At 37.1% G+C, this 27,810-nt stretch overlaps 1 protein-coding gene across 3 annotated transcripts in view; it reads left to right on the top strand.

Moving 5' to 3' along the window:
- CDKAL1 (CDK5 regulatory subunit associated protein 1 like 1) overlaps positions 1-27,810 on the top strand; it is a 380,944-nt gene that overhangs the window by 326,497 nt on the left and 26,637 nt on the right. For all 3 annotated transcript variants that reach the window (XM_030944157.1, XM_030944158.1, XM_030944156.1), the window contains exon 14: positions 24,309-24,392. In XM_030944157.1, the coding sequence (XP_030800017.1) occupies positions 24,309-24,392 (84 nt within the window). The remainder of the gene's footprint in view (positions 1-24,308; positions 24,393-27,810) is intronic.

Below are 27,810 nucleotides of genomic sequence, written 5' to 3'. Positions count from 1 at the left end.
CTTCTTGTAGTGGATGGATCTTGCCCACTCCCAGCTCCTTGATGTGGAGGGAATCTTAGAGAGGCAGCGCTGATGCTGTGCCAGCCCCGCCCAGAAGTAGCCAAAACACCGGAGTGTTATCAGCACCTTTCCAGCTACCAATGCAAAGCACAACACTGTGAGGGCTGCTGAAGGAAAATGAGCTCCAGCTCAGCCAGACCTAATACACTTCTCTAGATTTCAATAACCTGTGGCTTCAGGGATTTACCAAGATATTCTTGGGTTTGCAAATGGGGGCAGCATGGCTGAATTTGAAGTTTCAAAATATACTGCTGAGACTATTACAACCATGTTGTTTGTTGACCAATGTTTTGTGATTTTTGTCATAAATTTTTTTTGTAAAATTTTTGTCCTAAAAATAACTAAGAGCTGAATGAGTTTGTTCTTCAGCATAGATTGATTTAGAAATGTGTAGTGTTGATCTTACTAACATTGATAAAGGGAGTCTTCCTATGAGTGATATCTGTAACAGGCCCTGCTGTATGTTAGTTATCTGCCTAATATAGGAAATTAATATTTTATTTAGAAAGAAGAATCAAAATAAGTACTTTAAAATTTGTCTGACAGTATACAGTATGACTGCAGAGTCTGATTTACAAAGATATTGAGCTTATGTGTTCAGCAAATAAAAAAAAAGTTCATATTTCAATTCGCCTCTTCATTTGCTGCATGATGAAGTTGGACTTCAAGTCAGAGATCCAAGTTCAGAGTTTAACATTGGAGGTTCTCTTACCACAATCTGACTGGATATTCCATTGGTATAGCAGTTTCAGAGCTGCCAGAGATTTGTTTCCTTCTGTTTGCTATTTGGACAACTTAGACATCATCAGTTCAGGAAGTGCATTATAGAAAATAATTTAACAAATGTAATATGTTTTGTTTATTAATTCTAGGACTCTGTAACCTTAAATAAATGGAGGTGAGAACACTGAGGAAGAGTGCATTTCACAGTTAAATGTGTATCACTCTAAAAAGTAGCTAAGTAAATTTGACATATAGTAATAATTCCTTTTTTCTACATTCATTAAAATTAAACTTTGCGGTCTTATACTGTGAAAATTTGAAGAGTATCAAACACCAAACCAAAAAAAAGTACAGGTGGTAACTTCTAATATTCAGAATTATCTGATATTCTGAATGAGGATTTCATTGTTTTTTGTTTGAGTAGAGAATCCAGAGCTCTAAATTGTTTGCTGCCAAGGTGAGATTTGCTTTTGCTGCTTTTTATCTATTAAGGATCCTTAGTAAGGAAGCCAATTGAAAAAGTTAGTCAAAGCATAGCTTGCTAGCAGCACAAAAAATAAACCAGCAATAAACCAATATAACTCATTAGATATCATGTAAAGAATACCAGGACCTGGTGTCCCACAGCATATGCTCTATTTCTTTAACTGAAAAAGTTAAATTTCTACCTAAATCCACTTTATCACTGATTGTTGTCTGATCTGTGAGCAGCACAGCCAACACATCAGGCGTTGTGTTTATGAATGATGGGTGTTTTTGCAGATGTTCAATTTCCTGGCTCTAACTTATTAGTTGTGTTTGTTGCATGGAGGAGAAATATCTGGAGGATGAGAAGTCCGCTGATGTGTGTGTACAGGCTTTTTGTAAAAACCCCCTGGGCTGGAAGAGGGAATTTGTGTTTCACACACGCTGTTGAGTCTCATCTAGCAGCTCCATTCCTGTGTTAAGGTGACTGAATTTGCACAGCATGCAGGAGGGGCAGAAGGACCCTGAGTAAAGCTTACACAAAAATCCTGATGCAGTTGTTCTCCTTTCTTGCAGCTTTTGATCCTTAAAGGATAATGTGCTTTTGCTGCCTTTTTGTTTGTTTTCTTAGGGTGGTTTTTGGTTTTTTTCTGTCACTGGAGATTGTATATGGCATGTGAATTATCTTGACAAGAGATTGGTCTTACAGGACTGTATGATAAATAAATGGTGATGATGGAAGAATTACACATTCAGGGTGGGATTTAGAGTGCATGTCTGTGTATGTATTTGTGTGTGTGTGTGTGTATATGGCACAGCAAATTCAAATTATGATCAGTGGTACACACACACACATACATGTCAGTTCAGAGAAGAATGTAGCTGAAAAGAAAAATATTTTGCATTTGTAAAAATGGCAATTTATAAATCTGACATTTGAAAAATGCAAATCTAACATTGCTTTCTATGTATCTTAATTAGGTTTTGTAATATATCACCTAGGACCTCAGTAAATCTATAAGAACTGCATTTGTCATCATACAGCAAAAGGTGGAGTAAGAAAATTTCTGAACTTTGGGGTTAAAGGAAAGTATCTTTTCATTTAAAAGCAAAAACAAGTATGAAATACCTTCTTTGCTAGTTGAACACACAAATGCAGATGTCTACCCTGACTTCAAAGCATCCAATATGAAAAATGGGAATTTGCAGAGTTTCGATATATGATTTTTTTTCTTGAAATAATTTTGTTGTGGTCTTGCTTCACTCTTTATTTCATCAGACTTCTTCAGGTCCTGGCCAGTCATGCTTTTTGGTTAGGTAGGTTGCAATCAAAACAGGTAGTAGGTGTTTCCTATAGGATGATGAAGGGCAACCTAATGATTATTAATAAAACTACTCTGTGGTATCTTGAGCACTGCTGAAAGGTAACATGATAAATAGCATCTGGCTGACAAGAGAAATCCCAGATTATTGCATGTGGTTTATGCCAGTATGTCAGTTTTCCACATACTGAGTGGTAGTTTGGAAAGGGAAAAGAGCAATTCACATATATATGTAAAATCTGAATCTAATCCAGGATATCACGTTATTCTGCACAGCCATATTGTCTGTATGTTAACTATTAGTAGTGAGCAATTTCTATCAATATTATCTCTGGAGGATCCAGTTGCCTTGCAAACTCTAGCAAATTAATTTGTTGTGAGGATGCCTGTACAGCTTTGTTGAAAGTATCTATTTGTTTTAATTGAAAGTACCTCTTCCAGCAGTGTGAATATGCTTGGCATGGTTCTCTAATAAACAGCTTCTCTTCATTTCACTTGCTGTATTTCTGAAATCCAAGCCTAAGGAGGTACTTCACAGATCTTAATTCTTTGGGAGAATGACAGGAGTTCATCAAACTTTGATCTCCAAGGTTTCAAGCAGTTTGAAACCAGCTGCTGCTGAGTTCTATTAAAGGCAGAGGGGTTGGATCAATCCAACAAAATACATGTTGACTTGAAAGAGAGGTTATCAGCTCTGCTTAGATTTAAGGTTAAAGATGAGGGTGAACTGTGAACATAAACTGACAGGGACACGTCTTGTTTAGGCACAAATTGAACCGAAATGCAAGGGTATGAATAAAGAAATAAAAAGATTTCTTTTGGGTTCATTGCTGAGGCTACATGATCTTTGCTTTCAGATAGACTCCCTGAAGTTATATGTTGGTTTGATCACTCAGAAATGTAATTAAGAGAGAAATCAAGCACTGCTAAGATTTGGGGGTATTTTTGTTGCCATGTCTCTTTCTACTTCAAAGTGGGATTTTTTTCCAGTGCCTTCAAAGTAAGTGGTTTTTTTTAGTACAATTTACATATTCTAAAAATATTTCTAGTCACTGTAGTTTGAGATTAAATAGTCTAAAAGGACCATTTTAAAAGGCAGAAAATAACTTCATTGTTTATCTCTAGAAAGGCTTGTTGGGATACAGGTTTTGGGTAGTGAGACACAGAAATTGTTCAATATTTCAGGATGGCAAGCTACTGTACAATTCTGTTGGGCACATTCACTACAGAGCAAGCATCCTTGGATGCAGAGATTGCCTGGGCTTAGCACACCTATGGTGTCAAAAGCCTGGGAAGCTGTATCTGGGCTTTCTTAAATTTTAGGTATTTATTCTCAACTTAGTCTCTCCATCTGTAAAATGACATGAATGGCAGTGTAGTATTGGTGCTAGTGCTAATGCTTTTTTAGATATTTGAATTGCAAGCTAGGCACAAGTTCCAAAATATTCCTTTATTTATTTGTCATCTGGGCTAGAGGACAGTTTGTGACTGCCGAGTTGGCAAGAGTAAACAGAGGCAATTGTGGCTTAAGTAGCTTTCCAAGAGTGACTGCAGTCTTTTGCCAAGTTAAGATTACTGTTAGTTACTCCCTAAAGTACACAGATGTATATCTTAGGGATACAGCTGGGTTGTCAGCCGGGACAGAGGATTTTGTGCCGAAGGTGACTCTTGCAAATATTTCCAGTAAGGTTTCAGTGAATCCAAACTGAGTTCTAGCTGCTAGACAGCTTAAACTTCTTCTTGTCTGAGAGATGGCTGATGTCAGAGAGGAAGATGTTAGATTGGATCTTCACTTTGCCCCCAGAATCTAGAAGGTTGACTTTTGCAGCTGCCAATGAGCAAATTAGCATTAGAAATACCAGAATATGTATTTCCTTCATTACTTCTCATTATGATCTGAGCAGCTGAAGGAATATATGATCTAAAAGTTGGAGTAGTTTGGTTGATGGACATCTTATAAAGCTCCTGTCATCCAAAAGTAAGTTCATAACACATCAGAGAATATGAACCAGTACTGCCTGAAAAACTGCATGTGTAATGCAAACGAAGAGCTGGCCTCATTTGTGCTGAGTTCTGTGAGAACACAGTTAAAAGAGAAGCACTGGTGTTAAAGGGTCAGTCAGTAAAGATGAGAACATGCTGACTTCCCATCTCATTGCTGCTTTATCCTTGCCCAAATTCTTTCTATATATAAGGTGAAAAAGGTATCACTTATTATTTTTACATAATTAGCATGGGGGTGGTTTTGACAGTTCCCACTCCACATAAATTGTGAACTTGATCAAGGGAGGTCAAAATGTGTCGGGATTAAGCATCCATTTCTCACCTGAGTGGATTTCTGAGAAATGTACTCAGTTTATTTGATTCTTTTTATAATAAACTCTTGCAGTCAAGGAGGTAAAAATTAGTGCTAGGTAAAACAGTCTTGGCCAGTTTTCTTACAGACAGAATTCTGAGGCCTTTTCCTGATCACTTATACTTAAGTGGTGCTACGGAGATTAGATAACAAACTGCAAAATTCACTCCACTATTACACAAACTGAAATGGGGATGAAACAATTGCATCTAGGATTCCTTAACTGTGAAAAAGTTACTTCGATTAAAAAAAAAAAAAAAAACAAGCCAAGCAAACCACTAATACAAGTGAAAATAATGGTAGACAGGCTTCAGCTACCGAGCAACATCTGAAGTTGATGGGATGGAGGAGAGAAAATAAAAATATTTTCCTTTAAAATATGACAATCCAATTTCAAATGCATGCTGAGAAATATTTACGTTTTTAAAATGTCATTCATATTCAAACTAAACAAGACTAAGAAAAGTTGAAAAGAATTCTATTTATGTGATGAATAATAAAGATTCATGTGGCACAGGACTTTTTTCCTAGTATTTTGATTGTTGCGGTTTTAACTGACCCATACTGAGGTTCCTTGTCAAGTGGTTTTACCTGACCATATCTTCCTGAGGTGCTGCACTGCCTCATTGCTTCTTGTTATTCTTTTCTCCTTGTCTTTGTCAGCCTTGTGATCTCGCCTCTTTACTTGCCAGCTCCAGATTTCCAGTGTCAATTTTTTTCTCAGAATTCCCAAATCTTTTTAGAATTCAACTTCTGGAAGGGAAAGCCTTAGCTCAGGTCCAGTGACCACAAAGCAGAACATTGCTCACATCTGATTGGCCATTTGTCTGTGCGTTTTGCTCTCTTCAGTATTGGCAAAACCAGCCTTAGAAAATTGCAGGGATTTCTAGTTTAGTGTAGGTTTAATTTAGTAAAGCGTTCAAAAACAAAGGAAGGGGAATGACATAGTACTTACAGTTTTCCGAGTAAAAAAATAAACTCTTTATTTCCAAGGCCCTGAAGGAATGCTTAAGCTCAATGGCTTAGTGCCACACTCATGATATAAATACTATGTCTATTTATTCTAATATAATATAGGTCTGTGTTATTTTCCACTACTGTGTCATTTTACAAATTCATGTCCAGTGTTCTGTCCTCCCAAAAATCTTTTTCAGCATTGTTGCTTTCCAAGTTTCCCAGAGAGCATCTGTGTTTCAGATTATGTATTTCCAAATAGATCAGTTGACATTTTCAGAATGAGAATCTTGTTTTTCTATACGTAGTTCAATTTGTTTTCTCTTACCAGTGTTTCCATATCTTCTCCATTTTAATCTCCTTTATGGATTTCAAGTCTGTATTACTTACTCTCTTTTCCAGATCATGTATGAATATATTAAATAAAGATGGATGTGTAACTGATAGCTGAAGTTTTCCATCTGATGCTTCCAACAAATTGAGATATTGCAGTTTGTTTCTTAGAAACAATTCCCATTTTATTACCAGGATGTGATAGTATTTTTGTCCCAAATATATATATATATGCAAAATCTTATTCAATGGTAATTTATGCTATACTGTATAAAGTGCTTCACCAAGGAGTATTTATTGTACTTATGAGTCTTCTCTTGTCCCTTAAATTTTGACAGATGTTTTAAAAAAGCAAACAGCAAAACAACAAATAAATCCACCATACCCCTCCTTCCCACATCCCAGTCTTTAATCAGAAGAAAACAATTGCCTGTTAAGCTTTCTTTTTTAAAATTGTGCATGGTCACTTTTTGTAAGGCATGAGTTCTGATAGTCTGAATTCCACAAGGTCTGGGTGGTCAGTGTTATCTCTTAAGTAGCTGCTTACTATGATCAACACCCATCTGAAGGTCCACCAAGGGATACACAATCCCTTGAGGACTGCTGAACTGGGTTTTCAGTGACCTTTGGGTCTTTTTCAGCTAAGCACTCCATGATTGTGACTGGATATTTACACTTGGTAATTTGTCTTAGTTTTAAAAAGTCTAGCTGAGGAGGCATTAAAGACATCACCTGGGCATTGAGATGCTAGGAAAATATTCATCTGCTTTTTGATCCCAGTACTCCAGAGGCAATATCTATTAACAGCAAGGAATGGGCACAATATGTACAAGTGACTTTATTTTTCTATTCTTTAGACAGAGGAGAACTTGCAAACAAATGTCTTCTAAATTCCTTCTTGTCTCACACTGTCACTTTCTAGTAGAAGAGTTTTTTTCAATTTTTTCCCCCCAGCAGTTTATATCCTCTTTGAGTGTGCAGTGCAGGTTGGCCAAGGAAAGTGCATTTATGTTGCATTATCTGTGGAGACTGTAATCTTTCTGTAGGCTCAGTGGTCTCATGAGTTTGGAGGACAATTTTCAAGAAGACTGCCTGTTCTAATACTGGCCTGTTCTTGTGTGCAGCTGTGAAGGGTACCTGAAACAGCATGCATTCTGTTTTCAGTTGTATCAATTTCATTTACCTAGGACTTTTCCAAGCACTGCTACAAGGATATAAATAGCAAACATCAGATTGAAGCAAAGTCAGTGAGGGATTCCTTATTGTCAGTCTCTCCAGGCAAATCCAGAGATAATTCCTGAGTTCTGAACTGAGCCCTTGGCCAATGACTCATTTTTGTTCTATTACTCAGAAGAGTCAAATTTACAACCCAAATGAGTACACCTACAGATATTATTATCTTTAAAAATCTGTGGCAGGCTTGCTGACTACAGCTTAAGTCTCTTCAGAGTGAATAGTTATGCATAATCTTTTTAAATTACCAAAATTATTAATTACTTTGAAAGATTTCTTCTAGCAAAAAGTAGATAGCTTCTATGCCATATGACTGTACTTGCAATAATCAGCTCCCACAGGTCAATTAAATGCTTCAGGCTTTAGTCAGCAAGCAGACACCCATCACTGCTGCATGTACTTAGATGGAATGGAAGTTATTGCTTAATTACTCCATTTAAGACTGGATGGAAAAGGGGTCATTACGGGTTTAAAGCTTTGCTTTCGATTTATATGGCTTAGAATTATACTTACAAAGACAAGAGCTTTTCTCTTTGCATAAATTAATTTAAAATCATAGACTTTTGAGTGCTCTTCAGAAAGTAAATGGGATTCTGATTAATTTTAGTTCTGCAATTGCAGGACTTAGTAATGAACTAAATGTAGACTGAAATCATGAGGAAGTTGAAGAGATTTTCTAAAATAAGTGTGAAAATGTCAGATGGATCTGCTGTGCATATGCTTCTTTTATATGATGCAACCAAATGTTTAGGTTTCCAGCCTATATAGTGGGCTCTATGAAGTGCCTCCCCCAGCCTTCTGTGGCATGTGTTCACAGGGTGAAACCCATTACTCTAAAAGCTTAAAGTTGTCAGTGGAATTCTAGGAAAGCAAGGAAATATGTGGTATTACATTTTGTAAAGAAGCAGTCTGTCTACTTTCAAGAGTTACATTTTTGTGTCTGATTCATTGCATTGCATCCATATGTAGGGCTTATGTGCAGCTCCAGTACACTTGTACTGAGGAATCCATACATTATGCAAAAAATTAAATAATTGTATCCAAGGTCCTTCTATTTTAAAATAGATTCCTTTTGATTAAACAGATGAGCATTTTTTACATAATCCAAATATCAGGTATATGCAATGCAAAGTGTGGATAGACACAACAGTCTTCCTACTCTAATTTTAGTATTTCCTAGTGAGAATTTTGTCCTCACTATCCATTTTCTCTTGTGTGACATACATCTTTACAACAATTATGGTCTTTAAAGAAAATAATTCTCAGAAAGGCTGCATCAGTCTGTCATAAAATTAACATTTATTTAAATTATAGGGTTTTGCTGTGCATTCACTGAAATTCTCTTTGGCATACATTGAAGTTCTGAATAGAGTTCACCTCTCTGTCTGTTTTTCTTTTCAAATTATTTGTTTAAACGGATCATTTATTTTTAACTGACTCAAGCAAATGCACAAGAAATAGAAATCAGTTTCAAACCATGAGTGCAGTGGAAACAAGTAGGTGCTGCTTTGATCTTGATTCAGACTGGTTTTGTGAAAACATTGACTGTTGTTATTTGAGGTATCTTAACCTAAACAACAAAAATGTTATTCAAACTTAAGTGGCTAATGTAAAATCAGTTTTACTATGTGGTCTGGTATTTCAGTAACAAACACATGAACAATAATACAGTGTTTTCAGAATTTCGTGTGAGAATGGTGACTTCCAGCCTGTGAATGTTCAGCTGGAGCAGTCAGAAATGCAAAACATTGTCCCTTGTAAAGAAGAGCTGTTGAAGGCCACGTAGTGTCACCCTGCCAGCTACATACTTCAGGTCTTCAGATTGCTCTCTAGACTGGCTTTGTTTGTCTGTAATTTACACTGTTGCTTTTGTATATAAAATTGCACTGCCCTAATGTGCTGCAGCATCATTCAGAGTGCTTTGTCCAAGTGCAGTTTGTGTAAAGAGCAACCTGAGGAAGAATGGGGACAAAATCAACTAAATGGAAGTTTACAAAGATCAGAGACATGTTTTCTTTAAAAATATAATGCCATGGGATTAAAAACAGAAAGTACCTTGTATTCAACAAAAATAAAAGGGTTATCTCTTAAGGACAAAACAAAACAATAAAAATAGACAGCTCCGTGATATGACTCAACTTGATTTGCTTAAATCAGACCACCCAACCACAGGGTTCTCCTGGAATAGTATCTTGTATACAAAGCATACATACTTACTGTTAACCTCTCAATGACTTTAGATAACATTTCTGGACACATGCATGGTATATTGTAACCCAGTTGCCAATATGAACACCTCAAGATATTTTCTCAAATAATATTGTTGTGGCCACCCAGTGAGCAGCCAGCTCTTATCTGTAAAGCCAGTTTGAAGAGTAATGGCAGCTCTGTGGTAGATATTAGCTGACACCTTTAAACTAAATCTTTTGCTTCACTGATCATCAGTCTCGGCGTTGAACAAGCCAAAAAACAAGCAGACAAAGGAGAGATTTGAGATTACTGTAAAAACTGCAATGATAAAAGGATTTGCCAGTTCAGAGTCATCTGCCATTTGCCAAGGATTCAATGTAACCACAAACTGGTGTTTGCTTTACCATCGTTTCTCTTTATTTTCAGCCAATGTCCTGTGCACCATTCCGTGCATAGCAGAATGATAATTTTCTTTCTAATGCCCAAGGCAGTTGGTGTGTCTTGAGTAAAAAGATTATATTTGCAATGGCAAGACAAGTATCTAAACACATTAAATAAATCTCCCAGTCCTCCTATAATTGAAGAATCTGGTTGTTGAAATTTTGCTGTCTGCTGGAGAATTTCAAAACCATGGCAGGGCTGGAGTCAGATTTTGATGGCCTCACAGTTATATGCTTATCCTTCATGCAAGTCACAGTGTAACAGAGGGCTCAGGTGGCAGGGACAGAAAAAAATCCTTGTTACTGTATCTGCCAATCACATTTGCGCTGGATTCCTCCTAAGAGGAGACTGCAGCGTTTCATACTGAAACAGAAACTATATTATAAAACATTTCCTTAGTTGTTTTCTTCCCACTTTACAAGTTGAATGTATTATTACTTCGACAGGCAAAAGGGTAAATTTCCTAGTTGAGGCAAAAGCATTGTATAGATATAAGCCCTCCTGACAGTTATTCATAAATAATTAGATCTGTGTGCTTCTGAACTACTTTGCTTTTTTTCCTATTCTTCAGCCCATTTTTAAGCAATGTGGAATAGTATAAAAATGACGGCAACTGTGACTGGTGTATTTTAAATCTATCTGTAGGAATAGAAAGGCTACCAATGCCCTGTACTGAGTTTCCTTTTCCAGTCTAAAACCTCAGCAAGGTATTTATTTAGATTTTCCTTCTGAATGGTGAATTTCTTACTCTGTGGATACCAGAGAACAAACAAAGTAAATTTATGAAACAAGAAGCCCAAGGACAACCATGTCATTTTTTTTTCCAAGATGCCTGAGAATTAGACTGTATTTTGTCAATTATTTTTTTCCATGCAGGTTTTTTTCGAAGAATTACTAAATGTTGAAGTGCTGAAATGCTGCAGAGCTGTTAAACAATTTAAAGTGAAAATAAGTAGAAGTTTCCCACATTTGCCTGACTTCCTTATCTTTGGATTTTCCATTCATGCCTACCATGAGATTTCTTTAATAGTTTCCTGAAAGATCTGTGTTCTAGGAAAAGTAGGTGTTCCCTTCACATAGTATGCCATATTTTTGATCTTGCTGCTAAAATTATAGGATGAATTTATATAAAACCAAAACAGTTAAAATGAAGCAAGAACGGGTATATTCTAATGCTAAAGTAAAAACACATCCACATTAGACCAATACACTGAATAGTGTAAAAATTAACAAAATAACAAATACCCAAACAGAAGAAGGAAGGCTATAAAATGGAAAAGCACTCTCCTTGAATAACAGCTTGCCCCTATTTTACAGATGGGAAAACTGGGGCGCGTAGAGAGCTTAATTGATTTCCCTAGTGTCACCCTATAAATCATTGATGTGACAAGGCCTAAAGCTGATTCTTTCTGAGAGCTGTGCAGCAAACTCTTTGCCTGACTCTCTTCAATAAACAGATTCTGAAAGCATGTTCTCTTCCATGCAATAATTTATACTTGATGCATGCGAAGCCTGAAGTATGAGCAGATAATGCTATTTGATCTGTGTTTTGCAAAAAGCCCTTCCAGATACTCTGTTCTACTTGATCTGCTTCCTTCATAAACAGATTTTCAGTTGCCGACTTCTTTCCTCATTCAATCTCTTTTCTCTTTGTGTAAATGAAATGGCATATCCTCTCTCCCAGGTTCTGCATTTATTTCATGCTCTCTTGAGTTTGGATCATATAACTCATCTCAACCTCTCTGAGAGGCTAACCTCTTCTTCACTGAAGCTGGGTCATGAATAATTTCCTAGAAAGTGAGGCATTACCTCTTCTTCAACCCTGGAGCAGAGGGAATATCAGCTGTGTGCAATTATAACCAATAAAGGTAAACCTGTGAGTTAGGCCCTTTCTTAGCAATGGACTCTTTATATGAGAGAAAAATTATTGCCTGACTTTCCAAGACCCCTCATCTTCCTTGCCTCTGCATGAAGTCCTTGTTTTCTTTTAATCAATCCCATTTGTTAATGTCATTCATAAATGCTGGGCTTCACCAGCATCAGGCTTCTCTTGCGTGAGGATTGCTGGGTGATAGCAGTCATGAGCCTTCCTATTTCCTGCCTTGCCATCTGGCCTTCATAAAAGGAAATAACCTGGGACAAACCTAGAATGAATTATTGTTTTAGGAGCTTCTTTTTTTCTGCCTTTAGAAGGACCATCAGGTCACTTGTGGCCCACACTCTGGCTTATCTCACTGCATTGCAGCTTAAAGAAATTTATTTGGAAAAACGGTTTGGCCAATTTATTTTGTGGTCAGAATTTGTATGACAGAAGTTGAAAGATGTATTTTCGAAGTGCTTCAAATACAAATGTGACCAGTTATCTCATACTACCTGAAGAATCTGTATAATCTGTCCTTGATTATACAGAACAAATGAAAGGGCAAATATTTCCTTTATCAAAAGCATTCTTCAGAGTTTAACAGTATTCCTTAAAAAATATAGCAAAAGCTCTATTCTCTCTACTGGCTTTCAAACATGATGGAATAGCAAAATCCACTATATAAAATGGCAGGGGTTTTTGGCAGACATACCTGTAAGTTGTTTTAATTTATGATCTTGAAAACTAAAAAGCAATATAAGGGCAAGCCCAACTTCAGGTTAATAATGAAGCTGCTGATATTCTCAGTTAAAATGTAGATTTGAAGGTTGAGTGGAGTTTCTCTTTGTTTGGACAAAAATTGCCCTTCCATTCTGCAAAACCAGTGCAATGCCTCTGAGTTCTGTTGCCACCATTTTCCAGCAGTTTCCACCAGTTTTCAATCACCAATCCCCATCTTTACTGGAATCTCTGTCAAGTTTCTACAGCTTGAGAAACCTGTGTGACCCTGAGGTGTTTGTATAGTCTTTGACATATTAGTTAGGAAAAATAGTAGGATGAAAGTGCAAGTATGTGGAGAGTCACTTGGATGCAGGAGATACTGGCAAAAGATGTTATGCTAGCTAGAACTGATCAAAGTGATCAGTTTATGTGAAGTTATGTCATTTTTTAGTGTGATGAATTGTGCTGCCATTTCTACCATATTCTTTAGGAGCAAGGAACAATCCAAAATTTTTTAACCAGGAGCCTTCTTATTTTTGGACACTAGCTTCATTCTCATTTCTTTCTCATTATAGTATGCTATAATAATAGTCCAGACACCATGCTGGCACTCTTGACAATGTTTTTTGGTTGTGTAATATGAGACTTCCATCAGCACAGACCTCTTCACCAGTATAGTTGAGGAACCCAACTACAGTTGCCAGGCAACTTTGTCTTCATAATTTCATGAAACAGTGTAAAATATAAATATCTTTTTTTTTTTTGTCTTACATACTTGTTTTATGTGATCACCTGATGGAAAGTAGCTTGTACTCTTCTTGCTGCTTCTCACATAGAAGTAAGATACAGACGATGCAAGGCTGATTCTGATGCAGAAGTCATTTTGGAGAATTCAATAGCTGGCTGTTAAAGTGTAAGAGGGCCTAAAAAGACCTAGGCCTGGCTCATTTTGTGCCCCATCTCTGTTGTTTAAAAGGCAATTTCAAGTTAATTACTAGCCTTTTGCCTTTGGAACCTGGCAGCTTATGGTTTTGTTGCCTTTACTGCTGTACAATAGAGGGAGAGGTGTAAGAGGTGAAAGGGGAGTACATCTTAAAAGTGGAAAACAGTAGGCTTCATTTTTTTCATGGGGGTGTCTGTTTTCTTTCTCCATGTTTGGAGCATCTCGACATGGAGGAAATGGTAACAATGGTTTGCATTGCATGTGACAGGTTCATAGAGTCCCTTCAGGAGCAGAACAAATTTCAGGGAAAATAAAAAGAACAATTGTCTTAGGCCAGACATGGTAGAAAAGCCTAATAAAACTATGTGTTGGGCGAATCAGTAAGATGTAAGCAGGAGGGAAGAAGCCAGGAGAAATCTTGCTGCTCTTGAGTTCTTAGTTTACACTTTTTCTGAGGAGTGGGAACATTGTTTAGTCTTACTCAATCTTTTCATTCCAGTCAAGCATGGGTAAAATAATACTCTGCAAGGTGGAAACACAGAAGAAAAAAGGGCAGGACAGGACAATAAAATGCTGCATGCTACTGTCCTTCTGATGTGATCCAAGATTGAGCAAAGGTAACAACAACAACAACTGTGTGAACTTTTCTTACAGGTATTTCTGCATAATTTTGATACCTTTATAAGTTAGGCTTTGAGAACATTAGAATATAGCATTTACAGTAATTGTGGGAATACAACAGTGATTTTTGCCTAGTGTGCCACATTCATTAATACATTTCTTCTAATGAATGGTGATTTGTTTCCTGTGCCTCTGATTTTCTGTTGCGTTTTGACTCTGATTAATGGGAGATTACTTACAAAAGGGAAGAAGCATAAATAGAAATTCAAAATGTTTTTTTCCTTGGAGAATTATTATGTTTACATGGCACATCTCTATTTGTATTTGCAGGCTTTTTTCACAGAGGCATAAGAAGATCCTCTATTCTTGAGGCCCTTTTTCACAGCTGTCAACCTCCTTTGTGGATGGTCTGCAAAAATCATAAAGATAGGCAGGGCCACTCCTTCCTTGAGTGTTCAAGACTGCTGAACAATCTGTAAATCTCCCTCTGAATCCCCATTTTCATGTACACTTAAACCACCCCTCTTGTCATTCTCACACAGAGGGTTAAAAAGATGTGTCACACAATTGCTGATCATTCTTTTTCCTAGTTCTCTCCTGTTAGCAAAGACTTTATATATATATATATATATATATATATATAAAGAAGTTTCAGGCCTGTTTAGGTATTGTATTGTTTAGTGTGTATGTCCAAACCATTCTGTTGGCTTAATTGATAAAATAGCCAGTACACTTGGTGTGGAATTGGAAACCTGCTAGGTGAGAGCGCAATAGTCTGATTAGTGATGTGATATGCACAGAGCTACAGACAAAATATTTAACATCAGCTGTGATTTTTTTTTATTTAAAAAGTTTATAATGTGATCATAACAGCTGGGTTTAGAAATTCTAGCATGTTTCTTGTTGACCTATGGCAATAATTGATTTTTCTTGCAATTAAATTGTACAGCTGGTTCCTTTTTCTGTTGTATTAAAATCCAAATACAGCAAAGGGTGTTGCTGCTGAATTTGAAGGGTTGTAGAAACTTGTAGTGTTTTCCAATTTTTAAGCACTTCTTACTGTTTGAGCTATGTAAGGGCTTTTTTAAAGAGATGGCACACAGTGGAGTAGATATTTAAGAGAATTTACTAAGGAGTCAAGCCTTTAATCTGAAATATTTCTCCTGGTGTAATGTAAAAGGTAACGAGCATACACAACAGCATCCAGATGAGGTTCTGTGCTAACTTTATGCTTAGCCTTGAGAACTGAGTAAGTTATGGAGAAGACATTAGAAAGCTATTTAGTCCATAGTAGTAACTTATTTCTTTTCGTTTTAGAACAGAAGTGATTTGTCTTACAATTTTCTGGAACTAATTTCTTTTCATTTCCTTGAATGGAGAATAAAGAATTGGTCAGAATTATCATTCTAGTATGCTAATGAAGAATTGTTTCTTTTTTTTACATTTTTTTAGGTGTAAATGATTGGCATACAGTTTAAAAATAGTAAAATGCATCCCATCTAGTTTGAGAGTAGTTGCTATTAAATTCTAAACAACGTAAAGTCACACTACATTTATCATTATTTAATGACTCATTCACTTTGGTCCCTCTGTGAGCCCTTGATGTTATTTGTCATTCAGCATTATGCCGCTAGAAGTGTCAGCAGTTCTAGGGTCTTACCTTGCCTTGGACTGAAGAAACCCCCTGAAGTGTGTAATTTTTGATCATATAGTGTCTACCTTCAAAACAAAAGAAAATAATATGATTATCCTATCCTCATTAACATTGGCAGGTTCTGATGATGTTCAGATGCTTTTTTTAGTAGCCTGTGATTCGTGTAGGCAGGAGGAGTTTTTATATTCTTTTGAAAAGAAGGCTGATACATATTTATGCCCTTTTTTAACTCTCAGCTAGTGCCACCATTTTGTATTCTAAGTTAATTAACTCACAATGGTACTTTACACATTTTGTGTGCTGTTAAATGTATTAAGAGAGGTTTTAGTAGATTTTAGGGGAGAGTTGGGTTTGGCTTTGCAATCAGGGTCATTTTGAACCTTTGTTTTTTTCTGTTTCATCCCATGTGCTCTCCCTCTCTTCTCAGATGAAATGAACAGAGAACATTGGCCAAAGTTGTTGGATGAGCAGAAAAATTGTAGTGATATTTTGGAGAGAAGTCAGACCTTTTTTTGCAATCTTTTTTTGTGTATTTGATTAAAAAATACCAGACTACACTTTTAGTGTATTTGACTGAAAAATACCAGATAAAATATCTAGGAGCACCCAGTGTTACTGGAGGGATCCCAGCATCATGTCAGGGGAGACAAAACTGGGTGTTGATTTGTATCAGTGCTGTGTTCACTTTGTCATCTGTGTTCTCAAATCCAGTATTTTCATCTGTTCCTAAATTTTGCCTTCTTTGTTTTGTCTGTGAGGAAGCGACCTGTGGTTCGGCCTGCGATTTACTGAAGTGGAGCTTACATTGGGGCCTTTTATTATTCCTGGCAATTATTATTCCTTATTATTCCTGGCAATTCTCTTCCACAGCTGCTGGTGCTGAACACAGCCCTGCGTCACTCTGTGCTACATCAGCACCCTCCTGACAAGAGCCACTGCTGAGCACTTCTATTTCCGTAGTGTAGACAAGACTTTAGTCTGAGTAAACAGTTTGGTATTGTGAGTTCCTAAAGCAATTCCTGGAGAAGTTATTTGATAGGGTATTTACCAAGCTGATTTATAAATTCTCATATAACTGATACTTGCCTGGGCTTATGCAGCTGTTAAGAGAGATCACCGAAAGAGGAATTGCGCATTGTTGCCTTAGCAACTACCACTTCATATTGTGCTTAAATCACTTGGAAATACACAGTATGTCTTAAGGAACTGCTTCCAGCAAAAACACCCAATCTAAATAATTCTAAATAATTTCACAGAAGAAGCATTAAGGATGGCCTTTCCTAACAAAGACCATCGTTCTTTTAAGCTTGGTTGCCCTCATTTCACTACAGGCTTAGCTTGTTATTAGAAAAAAAGCACAATAAAATTTAAAGAACCCATATATTTGTTTACTCATGCCACCATAATCCATCTGATTACCAAATTGGCTGGAAGTTGAAAATGAAAAGATTCTCCTAAAGGCCATCTTCCATTCTATAAAATCAGCATTGACAGTATGCTTTCCCATACTTTTATTTTTAATGTCAAGTTTTCTTAAGGGTAGACTCATTGTCTAGATTTTTTGTTTTATTTGTGAAATGCTAGGGGTATGTAAGGAAGACCTTAAACATATTTTACCTTCTTAGATGTTTGTTGTTCCTGTTTTGAGATGATATTTTTATTTAGAATTTTTCTGTAGATATTTGCAACAGTTTTATGGGGTTCATTAGATCATTTGAAAAAGAGAAGGAGGGAGAGGCTTTTACCAGTGTTACATTAAGGCAATTGATTAAGTGCTCATGCTACCAGATAGTCTCAAATTCCAGTTTTGCATGATTTTATATTGCTGTAGCAACTTCCCCAGCTCTGTGGTCACTCCTATGTGTAACAGTCAGAATTGGATTGTGCACGTGTGGAAACAGTGTTTCAGAGAGCTCAACAAAACAGCGTCTTAGCAACGAGAAAAGCCAGAAAAAAGCCAGTTTCTGACACCTCATCCTTTTTCTGCTGAAGCTGAGGTTTACAACAGAAAGATCCATTGAGAGAGACTGCTTTCAGGGGCAATATGTATCTCCCATTTCAGAAAACTTATTTTCCTTTTGTAATATTGTATGCAGTCAATGAAATTTGGAAATGTAATATGACAGAGTTGTCAACATTCTACATCTATTACCCCTTTTCTAGGCAATGAAAAGGAGAGACAAGCAAAATGCAAGCTTACAGAATTTAAAAGGAATCAGATATTTTGAGGACCAGTTGTCATTTTTAGGTCACTGCTCACATCTCTGAATATAATTTTCATCTAAGCTGCATGGCAGGGTTTGTATGTGCTGGGAGAAGCTACATTTTCCCAGCAGGAGACCAAATCAAAATGAAGCAGTCAGATGCAGGTGCACAGTAATAGAAAGGATCTATTTACCCTGAAGCGTGAGCAGTAGGCCAAGAAAGCAGAAGCAGTCTACTTCTATCTCTCACCTCCTTCTCTCCCTACCTTTTCCCTCCCCCATAACTATGCCAACAAATTCATAAGGGGACCAAAGAGAAGGTGTTCACTTACTGTTAATGAGCTGCAGTGCCTGCTGCCGAAGGTCTAAAGCACTTTTTTGTTATGCTGATTGTGTACTATTAGAGCTGGCTGTCTTTTAATTTATACCTAATCCTTCCTTCCAGCTTGCACTGCCTCAAGCCAGCCTGGAAAATGGTTGAAAGAGTTTTTTCTGTGGGCATCTGTTGCCTGTGTCCATTCTGAATTTTGAATGATGCTGTGGAAAGAACAGTGTGGCTGATGCAAGTGTGCCTAAAACAAAATTTTAAAAAAGCCATTTTCCTAGGTATTATTTCATAAGTTATACTTTGTATGCAATTTTAAAAAATAAATAAATCAATCTGCAGCTTTGTTTAAAGAAGGGCAGTTCAATAACGATGATTTAACAAAGTCAGCTGTATTGGTTGACAATGAAATGAGACACCTTGCTGAGCATTGTCTGCTTTTCACTTGGGTTTCCAGAGTTCATTAGTTAAGAGCTGAATACTTTCCTGTAGGTGAAAACAAGCACCCAATGCTGTTTCCCAGGCTGAAAAAAAAAACCTGAGCAATGTAAGTACAGGAAAAACACTGAGAATTTTGGTTTTGTTGCAGATTAGAGGCATTGTAGGACTGAGACAGCATTGTCTAGGTTTGGGAGGAAGAAGTAGGGATACATGAAATCCATGAATTCAGCTGCTTACGCTGCAGCGCTGAAGTGCTCAGGTTCTATGTTTCTGTCCCCAGGTAAAATGGGCCAGACATATGCTGTAAAGATTAATCTGACTGATTATTGTATGATGCAAAATATATGGAACTGTAAATATTTATGCCACTGTGTTGCTGTAGTTCTGTGCAGGGTTATGCACTGAACATAACATAATAAAAAAGAGGCATGTACCCATCTGGAATTGGACAGCTGTTGTAACATGAGCCTTAGTGAAGTGGCAGCTGTCTGTGCTGTGTGCTAGAAAAGTATATTTATCCCAGCATAAAAATTGTCATGCTCAGGAGCTGAACTATTTTAATGTTACTGCTTTCCAATATCCACATTTAAATCCCAAACAACTTTGTTGAAAAGCTCTGAGACAAGTCCATGCTTTGTCTCCAAGATTACCTTCAGAAAGGGAGAGATGCATACATTCTAAATTTTGGAGGAGCAGTGCTGCATAGCAGAACAAAGCAGTACAAAGGAGATTTTGAAAAGAGATGTGTTCTGGTATCATCAAAACAGGACCGTGTTGTAAGTTTCTAGAAACTTTGTTGCTTTTACAGGGAGGTACTGGCATACTTTGACTTCTTTGTCAGGTGGAGAGCCCCCCTACAATATGTAAACAGAAGACCTAGAGAATGCTTGATTATAATTTTCAAGAAATTTGGCTTCTATTTACAGATGGATTCACATGATTTTTAAAAAATAGGACCTGCAGTTCATTTCTGCTTTATAGTGAAGAATACATAGTCTGCATAATTACTAAAATTTATTCAAAATAATTAGACCGCAGCTGAAAAATGAGGAGAGAAGTAAACCACAACTGATGTAGAAGAAACACTATCTACATTGCTTTTGCTTAAACTTTGTTATACTTAATAAAGGTCAAATATTTTTACTAGAAATATTCTATACATCACAATAATCTGCTAAAACATGCACACATAAAATGTGATGGTGTGTATTTTTTGTTGCTTGCTTTATGACATATTTAAATAACAAATACAGGAAAGCAAATTTTTATGTGGCTTTCAAGCCTTGTACTGAGTATGTTCCATGATGATTTGGATCAGAATCCAAGCCAGCCTCCTTCAAGAGAAATGGAGACACGCTTACCAATTCCACAATGAATTGAACTTAGTCTGAAGACGGGTTTGGCCACTGTCTCTAAATCAGTGGAAATGCTACATGGGCAGTGTGCTTTCTTCTGTGGGAGAAGTATAGAAGTACAATGGTTATTAATTTATATATTTTTAGCCATTCAGCGGCTCTTAAAAAACAAAGCTGATAAAATACAGGTAAAAGAACAATAAGGAAACGTTCGAAAAACATCATGTGCCATATGCTCTGGCTGTAGTAAGTAACAAATCCAAACTGTGCAATCATAGTCTTCATTGATGGAAAAAAATAAATTAGGGGGGTATACATTACCTGAGTGTAATCACAGGAGGCACCACTGTTGACGTTACGTAGCAATATTCTATCAAAGCATGTAAAAAGGGACAGTCCTTGGCACCTAAACTGTTGCAGGGTTTAAAAATTGGTATTGTGTTTTATGTGATTCAGTCAGTTTTGGTTTAAAAGAGAAACTTAATTTGACTGCAGCCAAGAAGGATTTTGGACATTTCTTGCTGTTCATTCGTTCTATAAAATCAGCCAGCTGGAAAACCTGCTTTTCATGGTTTCCAGTAAAGGAAAAACTGAGTTAAAGAATTATCATGTCAGAATTTCCTGTAGGATAAATGAAAATGAAATAAAAGTTCCTAAATGATTTGATTATTAACTCTGAGATTTACAAACTTCCTGGTAACTGTTCTAGTGCAGGAAGTGATCAGACCAGCAGCAATTGTTGCATGGTTTTTGGTGAAAGCAAATTGCCCTTGAGGAAATTATGTGACCAGTCCACTTTGGCATGGGGGAGGTTGCTGGGCAAGGTTTTTTTGCTATCATTCATAAACATTTTCATAATGTCATCCATAAAGTAAAAAATAATGCTTCGATAGGAAACCTTTCCAAATTGAGATGCCAGGGCTGAGTTGCCTCAGTTCCAGATGCTTTGGCAGGATTGTAGTTCCCTGAGAGCTGGAACTCATGTGTACCTATGGAAGCAGATGAAAGAATAGGAATAAAAATAAGATACTGAACTACTGCTGCTGCTACATGCCTGAAAAAAAAATCATCAAAGTTATTATAATTATGACTGTTATTAGATATCATGTCTGGTTTCTGCATATTTAAATTCTGAGAGAGGTGAAACTTAGGCACTTAGAGATCCCAGGGGAATAATTGCAGAAATGATGACATATTCCACTTTTTGAACAAATTTCAATACCAAAGCTGCGTTCTGCGTACTTACATTTCTTCTTAATTATACTTGGATGCAGGATAGATAGTAATTTTCTGTCTTACAAATGCATGTAGCCAATTACTCTTGTAGATCATGAATACGCAATGGCCTAACTCATTAAATGGAATTTTCCTTCTCTGTTGTTATGGCAAAGGAGTTTGAAAATAGCTGAGTATTGTATCTCTCTTGGAGCTCAGCCTTGGCCAAGGCTACAGATCCATAACTTCAGCAAGTGGACAATTACTGGGTTTACTTTTCATTCCTTACAGTGCCCCATGCTAGTCTTCTGTGTGTGTCTGTCTGTCTGTATGCATGCACTGTAAATTGGTATAGGCTGTTTTGCTCCTCTGAGCTTCTGATCTTCAATTTAAATGCCACCATTCTGATCCTATGTGATGAATTTAGTCTCCCTGATTTCTTCCCATTCCCAAGAAATTCTGAGCCCAGAATCTCTCCCTCTGGCCTACTGAGACGTGCAGACCTGACCTCTTTTGGCTCCTGGAAGCAAAGCTGAGAAAAACTGGCAACACGTCTCTGAAGAAACCACAGCTTATATCAAATGATCTAACACAGGTGTTCTTTTCTTCTTCCCTCTGATTTTTTAATTTTTTTTTTCTGCATAATATCCTTACCATTCTGTCATCTCAGAGTATGAAGATAACACATGTAGCCTAGTCTGCCTCACAGGCAGGGTTCATAGCCATGATGAAGGCAGACTGTTATGACCCGAGAGAGCCAGGGAACCACAAGACAACTGAGAAATGAATTACAGACCCAATATTTCTCTGAGCCAGTTTTGCTAAGTTTTGGTGTTGGTAAATAATAAACAGGATGTGAAGACATGATTTGGTGATTGGCCTTCTTGCTTTTCAGTGGTAGCATGTTTGCCCAAGGGTGAATGTTGCTTATCTAACATTCTGTCCTCCTCTTTTTCATAATATTGCAGGACATCTGAGGCTTGAGCACTTCAGTGCTACAGCAGATGTTGAGCTGTGATTTTTAAAAGCTGTGGTCTCAAATATTATGAAAGTAACAAAACCTCTCAGTTTAGGGGAAATGTTTTCTGTAATCTTATTACTGGAGTAGTTATCTCAAGTGCATTATTGACATGTTTTGCAAAACTCCTCTGGGGATTTAAATTTAATGACTGTTTTCTTGAAAACAATAATAAAAAACCACCATACTGTTGGTTACACTGGATTTTTACTAAAATTTGGGTATGTTTTATCAGTTGTTATTTGTAGTTTCAGACTTCCCAGAGAATGGAAATTCAAAATGTGTTATAAACAAGTCTTAAACACCTCTTAAAAGTATGCAAAAATATACATACTTTCTACTATTAGAGGTCTGTCACTGGGTTTGGACTTAAGGGATTTGGCCCCTTCTGCTGTGTACCCCACAACTTGTGGTTCTGAGGAGTGAAGTCTATCTGCCTTTGGGGAAATGAGCTGGGTGCTTGCTGTTTCCTTTGCTTTCCAGGGTTTACTTTGGAAATGTTCCAGATAAATGCACAAGGAAGGGAAGGCAAGAGTTATTCCATGAAATCTTTCTTTTCAGCAAGTGGAGGATTATATACATATCTCGTGTGTATATATGTGTGTACATATATATACTGTAATGCAGATGTGACATTGCTGTTCCTATTTCTTAAAGTTCTATTTTCTACAATTAACTGTAAGAGAAAATCCTAATCTTATCTTTTACTGCTTGTACCTTAAAGAATCAAAACATTATTATCTTCTCTGAATCTTGCAGAGTTCACATGGAACTTATGATGGAGATCTTAAAACTTGTGTGTAACAGCTGCCACTGGGATGTGGTGGGAATCTTTCAGGGAGAGGGGAGGGGAATGTAACTTTGCTCATGGATATTAAAACTGTGGAGTAAAATGTGAAACCTTCTTGAGTCTCAGAATAGTAATAAAAGCAGTGAGTAAATTTAACTTGCTAGACAGTTGTAATTTGCAGAATGCATTTGTCAAATAGTTTGGAAATAATCTAGAGCACATTTAGATGGAAAAAGTAGAGATGGGCTCAGACTAAAAATGTGAGCTAAATGTCCTTCCAGGTTTGCAGAAATTAAGCTATACACTTCATCATAAACTCAGTAATGGACAAGACCAGAGGGAAATTTTGAACTTTGAGGAAAGTCAGATTTTGTTCCTTATCTGTTTGGTCCCTGATGCAACTGATTTGTCTTTGAGTCCTCAAGTTAATTTTAAAATTGGTGCTTCCTTTGAACAGTGTAAGTGCATTTGGAGATTGAGAAGTATAATTGAAACACAGGTCTTTCCAGACCAGTGTTTATTTTGCCTTCACTATGTTGGGTCTGTGAGTTGTTAAAAACTCTTCTTCTTGAGTCTTTGTAATATGCAGTGTTGGCTGCACTGCCGTGGAAATTGGTGTGATCTCATGAGTACAGTGAAATGAGATCACCAAGAGGGAATAAGGAGATGCCCCAGCATTGTAAATTAGAAGTGAGACTTTTAAAGAAAAGACACCCTTTTGGTGATTGATCACAGATTTTTCTCATTAGGTGGATGAAAAGGTAATGCACTTTGTTCACATCTGGCATTTTTATTTGCTATCATGTTAATAAATAAAAATCAGTTTGTATTTCTGAACTGGATTTTCATGTTAGGCCCCTCATTTTTTTCGTTACAGCCCCTCAGTTCTATCCCTCGATTCTTTTATCCCTTGTCAGTTTTAGACTCCTGTAAGTAGGGTTTTCTCTACTTCACTTTCTTGCTGATACAGAGGTTCCTCAGAGAATTTGATTATTTCTGCTAAGGGCATTTGTTTGTAGCTGAAGTTCTCAGTATAATTCTTTGGTTTTGCTTTCTGAGTCATCTCTCATCTTCTCTTTTCCAGGTTGGTGAGAGGCAGAGAGTTCTAGTAACAGAAGAATCCTTTGACTCCAATTACTATGTTGCTCACAATCCTTTCTATGAGCAGGTACAGTTAAATAAACCAAATAATATATTTTTCTTTTATCTTTGCTTTCTGATAATCTCAGCAACACAGTGTGTCAGGATAAAAAAAAATCTAGTAAAGAAATAAGAAGCATTTTCCAGGAAACAAGTGACCATCAAGACTTTTTAATGAGATATTTTGTTTTATTATTGTGTTTGAAATATAATTTACCTGAAATTATGTTAAGAAATATACAGTGGATGTTTGAGTGTGCAGCATGGTTTAAGAAGCTGTTAATTATTGCAGTAATTTTAATTTCAATGTCCCCAAAGCACTGATTTCTGAATAGTTGAGTCATGGCAATTTGCATACATCTTTCTGAAAAGTGTTTCAGGCAATGCAATTTGAAAAAAGAAAAATTCCTAACAATACAAGGGTCAGAAACTTTTTTAGATAAACTCTTCAACATGATATATTGTGTTTCATAGCATCATACAATGGTTTGGGCTGGAAGGGGCCCTTCTGGCCAACCATTTTTGGATGCAGCACAGGATACAACTGGCTTTCTGGTCTGCAAGTGCGCATTTCTGGCTCATGTCCAGCCTCTCATCCACCAGCACCCCCAAGTCCTTCTCAGCAGGAAAGTTCTCACTCTCCATGACTTCTTCTCCCAGTCTGTATTTATATCTGGGATTGCCCCAACCTGGCTGCAGTACCTTGCACTTGGACTTGTTGAACCTCATTTTGCTTTTGTGGGTTCACTTCTCAGGCTTGTGTGGGTCCCCCTAAATGGCATGCCTTCCTTCTAGTTTTTGTCATTTCCTTCTGTGTACTTCCAGTAGATAAATTCTTGCCACACAAAAACATTATCTTTGAGCTGGGAAGGAAGCACACACATCAATTTCACAAAATTGTTATTTTTGCTCAAAAGCCAATGACTTGCTTAAGACCAATGAAATTGGCTTTCGTGAATCATCATTATTTTATTCTCCATTTTCTTGGACTAAGCTGTCTACAATTTACTTTTGCTACCATTAGTTGTTTTTTTTCTCTGAAGCTGGGGAGATTATAGGTGATGGCTGTACTTTCTTCTGGTTTTGGGTTATGTTACAGAATCTATTTATTTGTTTTTCCTTAGTAGTAAGTAACATGGCTATTCTTGAAATATCTGTTTCTGTTAGATATATGGGTCACTAATTATTTTTTCTCACTTTCTCCTTTTTTTTTTAATAAATCTCTTTTTTTTAAATTGCATATCCAACTTCTGTCCAAGTCTTATGTATTGATGCTCCTTGATTTTGTAACTTATCAGTCAGAGTTGAGGAACATGGTCTTCCACACAGAGATTAAAAAGAAATTTCTTGGGACTTTTTTGTTCAATGTTGTTTTATGGAAGCTTAATTAACTAAATGAAAAGCAATATGTACAGGAAACAAAGTGTTGATTTTTTGTGTTGTGTTTGTACAGCACCTGCTGCAGCTCATGATTGGGACTGGTAAAGAATTCACAAAATACAAATAGTCACGTAGGGACTCATTTTAAATTCTGTTAGGGAAGAAGTGCTTGCCACTAAGGAAACGCAAATCTTTTCCCTAAAATGTTATGTGTGGCATGTTTCATGGTATCCTACTGCTCACCCAGGTAAGCACAAGAATCCATGCTAGTAAATAAGATTAATAGCAGTAAATTGAAAACCACTCTAAAGTCTAAATATCATATTATATATTATTTAAGCTGAAGCTCAAAATCCTGATGTAGGATTCAGAGCTTCAGTTAACTCAAATGATTATCAAATGTATTCTGTCTTCACTGAGTTCATCTGTACTGAAAGAATTTGCTATTAAACCCACATCAGTGCAGCTGCACAGACAGACTTAGTGATGGAGCTGCAGCTGACATTTGTGAAGGCTTAGGTGATACAGTTTACATTGAACAGAGTAGTCTAAAGTGACCTAAGAGTGCTTTGCCAGATCCACAGCCAAGGTGAGTTTCTGCTGGCTTAACTTAGTTTCTTAGAAATTCCATCGAGGGTTTTTTCTTAAAAAATACTTCAAAAAATATCTGAGTGTATGCCAAGCCTGGATGCTTGGTTGTTTATGCTATGTCCCCATTATTTTCACTTAACCTGTTTCTTTTTCTGAAGTTTGGTTTATATTTAGTTGCTTCCCTTTTTCATGAGGAGATAGAAGATTTACAGAGGTCATGAGCCCAGTGTATACTCAGCTGCCTAGTTTCCCTTTGATTTAAATTTGCCCAAGATGAGTTACTTGGGAACAACTGTGATCCAGTCACATTGTAACACTCTCTGAGCGTTATGATCCTGACTTTGTGTTTGCTGAGTCTCAGCTTGCCTGTCTCTGAAAGGCAAAGATTTCTGCTTTTCTTGGAAAATGCCTAGGAAGCTCAGCAGGATCCTAGGATCTCAAAGTGCTTACAGTCACGAACAACTTGAGCCTTCAGAGAAGAAGGGAAACCACTGGTGGTAATTTCCTCCAAGTGGGACAATCAACAGTTGTGATAAGTGAAAATGGAGGGGCAGTGTTTGGCAAAAAAAATGGTCTCCAAATGTGGGTGGCACAGATTTTTTTTTCTCTGAAAGTCCTCTGCATATGTAATCCTAAAAATTAAGCCATTTTAAGGCATTTCAATTTCAGCATCAAAGAATCAAGATAAAAAGATATGATCTTTTCCTTTGAAAAGCTCTCCTCAGCCCTGGTGAGGCTACACCTGGAGTGCTGTGTCCAGTAATGGGCTCCTCAATTCAAGAGAGACACAGGGCTGCTGGAATGGGTCCGGTGGAGGACAACAAAGATGATCAAGGGACTGGAGCACCTCTCTCATGAGGAATGGCTGAGGGACCTGGGCCTGTTCAGCCTCAAGAAGAGGCAACTGAGAGGGGATCTCATCAATGTCCCTAAGCATCTGAAGGGACAGTGTCAGAGGGTGTTTCCAGGCTATTCCTCAGTGGTGCCAAGCTGTAGGACAACAGGTAATGGGCAGAAACTGATGCACAGGAAATTCCCCCTGAACATGAGCATCAAATTTGCAGGCAACCCTGATGAGAGGAGAGAGAATGATGATGCATCTGACTCCATCTTATCAGAAGGCTAATTAATTATTTTATTGTACTAAATTATTCTATACTATATTATATCTAAACTGAATCTGCCAAGCACTCAATTCTGCACACAACTGCACAGAATTCTCGTGACTGTCAGCCGACTGTCCCAACACACACACACACTCTTGGCCCTGATCGGCCAAGGAAACAAAACACCATCACTTTGGATAAACAATCTCCATATTGTATTCTACTTTTGCACAGAGGCACAGCAAATAAGATAAGAATTGTGTTTTCTTTCTCTGATGTTCAGAGAATGTGAAACCCAGAAATATTCTTGGGAAGAATTGTGGAATTGTGCCTTGCTTTTCTCTGTGAAGAGAAACGTGGGGCTGCACA

This window comes from Camarhynchus parvulus, chromosome 2 (genome assembly GCF_901933205.1).
Source record: "Camarhynchus parvulus chromosome 2, STF_HiC, whole genome shotgun sequence".
NCBI classification, from domain to species: domain Eukaryota; kingdom Metazoa; phylum Chordata; class Aves; order Passeriformes; family Thraupidae; genus Camarhynchus; species Camarhynchus parvulus.
The sequence above is the reverse complement of the archived record's forward strand: the minus strand, read 5'-3'. Positions and strand labels throughout refer to the sequence as shown.